At 34.5% G+C, this 4,251-nt stretch overlaps 1 protein-coding gene across 1 annotated transcript; it reads right to left on the reverse strand.

Moving 5' to 3' along the window:
• Positions 1–904: 904 nt before the first annotated feature.
• LOC139481301 (macrophage mannose receptor 1-like) lies at positions 905–3,993 on the reverse strand. Its single transcript, XM_071264491.1, has one exon. The coding sequence runs from the start codon at positions 3,932–3,934 to the stop codon at positions 2,765–2,767; it is 1,170 nt and encodes a 389-aa protein (XP_071120592.1). The 5' UTR covers positions 3,935–3,993; the 3' UTR covers positions 905–2,764.
• Between the last annotated feature and the right edge of the window lie 258 nt (positions 3,994–4,251).

The following is a 4,251-nucleotide window of genomic DNA, read 5'->3' on the forward strand; positions in this document are numbered from 1 at the left end:
TGGTTATTTTCCTGACTTGGTACAGAATATTTTAAGAAAACAAATGGTGGGTTGAACCTGGTTTTGTGGCTAGTCAAACCTCCGGCTTTTATGGCAATGTTAAATATTACATTAAAATGACAGCATTAAATGACATGACAACAATACACATAAATGGGAGAACATATAGGACAGAGAAACACACGAATAATAGCTAGCTACAAAGTTGTCTGATTGATTGATGTTAAATGACACTTTGAAGTTAAGTTTCAACACAAGCACGTTATTTCGTGGCGATGCGTTTATATTGGTGGAGAAAACCTAAGTGCCCGGAGAGAGAACCACAGACTCTTGGTAGAAAAACTACTAATTCTATTCAATTAAAACTGAAGTCGAGCTTACCTACAAATAAGGGATTCGAACTCACAACATAATTTAACTTTTTACAGGCTAGGGATACAGTAATTAAACTTCTGACACCACTGGGCTACAGACCCCTTTCCATTTCCTTTTTTTTTAAGGATAAAAGGATATATGGGATGGACTTCAACTTGGTGCATTACATTTGCGTGCAGCTGTTTCAAATGTTTGGCTTTGAGCATTCCTGGTGAAGGTAAATCCAGAAAAGCGCTTCGGACGCAAGATATTATTAAACGTGTTGTTTTCAATTTTTTACATTACTGGGTCGATACCTCTGCTGGTGGACTATCAGTCCCCAAGGGTATCATCAGCTCAGTAGTCATGATTTAACAAACTTTACTAAAATTGTCCGTTTATAAATTTTGAAATTATTGAGAAACTAAGGTTTCAACTCCCTCAGGCAAAGTTGGCTTTAGATGAATTTGGCTATTTATTTTGTTTGTTTTTGCCATATAGCTCTTCAACAGTTTCGGTACTTATACATCTTCGGAGAAAAAAGAAAGCATATATCAAATTATGTTTAATATTTTCAACAAAAATTCAAAAAAACATTTGAAAAAAGAAATGTAAAACAGTGAATTGATAATGATTTATTTTATTGTTAGGTTACTAGAAGTCAAATTCGGGGCACGATATGGGTTTCCGGGGCTGATTACGATATTGGCCCCGAAAAATAAAATTATTAACCTTATACATAGTTTTTGAGTGATAGGTTACCGGAAGTCAAAGTCGAGGGCAAAATATGGATTTTTGAGGGTTAATATCGATATTTGCCCCGAGAGCAAATAACCAACCTTGACTTCCGGCATTATTGACCATGCAAAAACGTACAAGAGTACAAAATTTGTAATAAAACATGATATTTCACTCGTAGACATATCACCTTAACATGACACATCATTTTCATTCCGAGTCGACCAGTTTTTGGTTTTACTCCTCAATTTTGAGTGCGAGGTACACTAAAGCATTTTGAGCCCATCTGATGTGAGGTTTAAGATCTCATAAGATCCATTTCAATCAGCCCTGACATTTTCAGATGAATCTTACAACCTATTGTTGGATTGCTACCACTAAATAGAAAAAAACACTAGTGCTAGATATAAAGATATTGACAAATATAATGTTGTTTTTTGTTTTAATGCCCAATTATGCCATTGACGATTATGCCATCTATACTATTATACGAGAAGACCTCATTTTGAGTGTAGCTTCTCTTCCTTCCACAATAAATCAATCATCGGGACTCTGTGTCCTATGGGTACCATGGAAAGTAGCATTTGTCATCCTTGCTTATGAGTATTTAATTTGGGTTATTTTGGGAGAAAAACAAAAAATAAAGGTGTCCGGATATTGTTTCCGCCATCGGGTGCACTTTTAAGTCATAGACAACACTTTCATAATAACTTGGGGACAGGACAATTACTTGGCGTTTTTCTGTATACTACGATCATACATATACTATAAAGGAAATGCATTTGCTATTTACTATCAATTCCAAGTTTACTATCCGCGGCTGTCACTGATTTTATTATATAAGGAGTCTCTATAATGACTATATTGCATAGGATAGTAGACTTGGAATGGAGTAAAAATATCAAATACCCTTTATTTATAGTATATGTACGTTCATAGTATACAGAAAAGCAGAAAACAATAGAAAAATGGACTTTGGAAAAAAGGGGGAGGGTTAAAAAAAATTGTCCTGTCACCAAATACCTTTTACTTTTTATACCTTTCCTGAAATTATCCAGTTATGAAATCTTTAACAAAAATTCATCCCTCAACAGTACATACTTTCAACCACGCTCTAAATGTCCGCGATTTCGTGGGTGTGTTCTAGTGTTTGTAAAGTGAGCAAAGTGTTGGTTTTAAATGAAGGATATCAGTAGTTTTGTTCAGTGTTCATTGTATCGTATTATGGTCACTAAACATGCACTTCTCATGTCTGTTTGTTGTATTCCCGCATCGTTGTCAATATAATGGAGTTTGAAGCGACCGTCATGCTCGGAAGAGGATAAGTGCTATAAAACCAGGCTCAATCCACCATTTTCTACATAAGAAAATGCCTGTACCAAGTCCGGAATATAACAGTTGTTGTCCTTTCGTTTAATGTGTTTGTGCTTTTGATTATGAATTTGATTGGGGACTCTTCGTTTTGAATTTTCCTCGGAGTTCGGTTTTTTTGCGACTTTTTTTCTTCAATTGATTTCAAATATAAATAAGAAAAATACAACTGAACAATTCAAATTCACCTTTATGACTTTAAAAAAAAACCACATACACAATCTTTTCTGGTAGTGTGTAGCTACACCGATTTTCTTCTTTCACATTTTTAACATTATAGGGTTTTTAACGTTGGTACAATTCATAGTAAATGTTTTTCACAAATAAAGCGATTGGTATTTGTGCAACTATCCCCAGACCAAGTTCCATGAAATAAAGATGATTTAATACAAACATCACTATCTCCTTGAGGTTCTTTACGCCAGGGAATGTACGTAGGATTACTGCCATCTATCCATCTGTATGTCTGATTCCTTAGTTTCCGTAATCCAATCCAAAAATCACCACCCGATGATTGCTTAGAAGTGTGACTTACTATAAAGTTGTATTCCTCTTTCGAAAGAATTATAACTAAATCTGCACCATTGTTCTTACAGTAACTACGGGCTTCAGTAAAAGTAGCCTGTGATATATCTATCAAATAACAAGAATTCTTATAATATATCCAATCACCAGGCCGACACCTTGGATTTATTTGCATTTTGCAAATAAACCTGAACGACATAAAACAATTGTTATCATTCCATTTTCGATAGTATGTCTGTGCGCAGTTTTCGTTATTATTAACGTTATTCGGTTCTGATTGTCCCCAATCAGTATAATTCAAAATCGTTCCGTCACTCCAGAGATACCTCCCATTGTTATGAAAATTACTGAGTCCTATCCACATAAAAGTCTGTGTAAAATTGTTGTTTAGAAAATTGCTTTCCCTTTCATTATGAACACTTACAAGATCAGTTCCGATACTTCGACAATAGTCACGAGCCTGAAACCATGTTCGCCGTTCTGAAAATTCTTTATAACACCAATTATCGATCGTCTTCCAGTCATTTGGACATTCTGCCCTTATTTCTGATATCTGGAAACCTTTGTTTTCATTTTCATTATTTCCGCTTTCGTTTGAAGGAATATGCACATTCGTGTTGTTTCGATATTGTGTTGCAATGTACGTCAGCACAGCTGTCAATACACACGCTAAGATAATAACAGTGGTGAACACTATCCATAACTTTATACGACATTTTGATTTGTTATCAGAAATAACAGATATTTTCGATTTTACCTTGGCATCTCTACATGTTTGATATGCTTCAGGATCTGTTTGAGGTTCAAAATATGAGTGATGCGATACAGAAGGTTTCAAATAATCATATTTTCGAGAATTGTCTGAAATGGGAGCAAGATGTGTATATCCATGCTCGTCAATAGGTTCTTCGTATGTATTATATTTGTCATTTCTTTTACAATCCATTATAAACGCTTAATTGTTTTTAATGACTGCTTTTCATTTATTCTCAAAGTCACGTTGTATCATGCGCAAAGGAAATTAAATGTATGACTAGTGTGAAAACCCATATTTCATCAGTCAACAGAAAAGACAACTGTGTATATCCGTTACAATATTGTTAATACTTAATTAACGCATATGACCTATCACTTATTGTTACGATCTTTTATTTCATGTAAAATGAATATCACATGTTGATAGATAAGAGATAAAGAATACTTTTACATTGTACTAATTCATAAAGGAGTAGGTCCGGTAAGGACCGATTTTGGCCTCAAATT

Source organism: Mytilus edulis, chromosome 7 (assembly GCF_963676685.1).
Source record: "Mytilus edulis chromosome 7, xbMytEdul2.2, whole genome shotgun sequence".
NCBI lineage: Eukaryota > Metazoa > Mollusca > Bivalvia > Mytilida > Mytilidae > Mytilus > Mytilus edulis.

Bases quoted from the DNA above. Each gene is read 5' to 3' on its own strand.
- LOC139481301 (XM_071264491.1), bottom strand. From the start codon at position 3,934: ATGGATTGTAAAAGAAATGACAAATATAATACATACGAAGAACCTATT.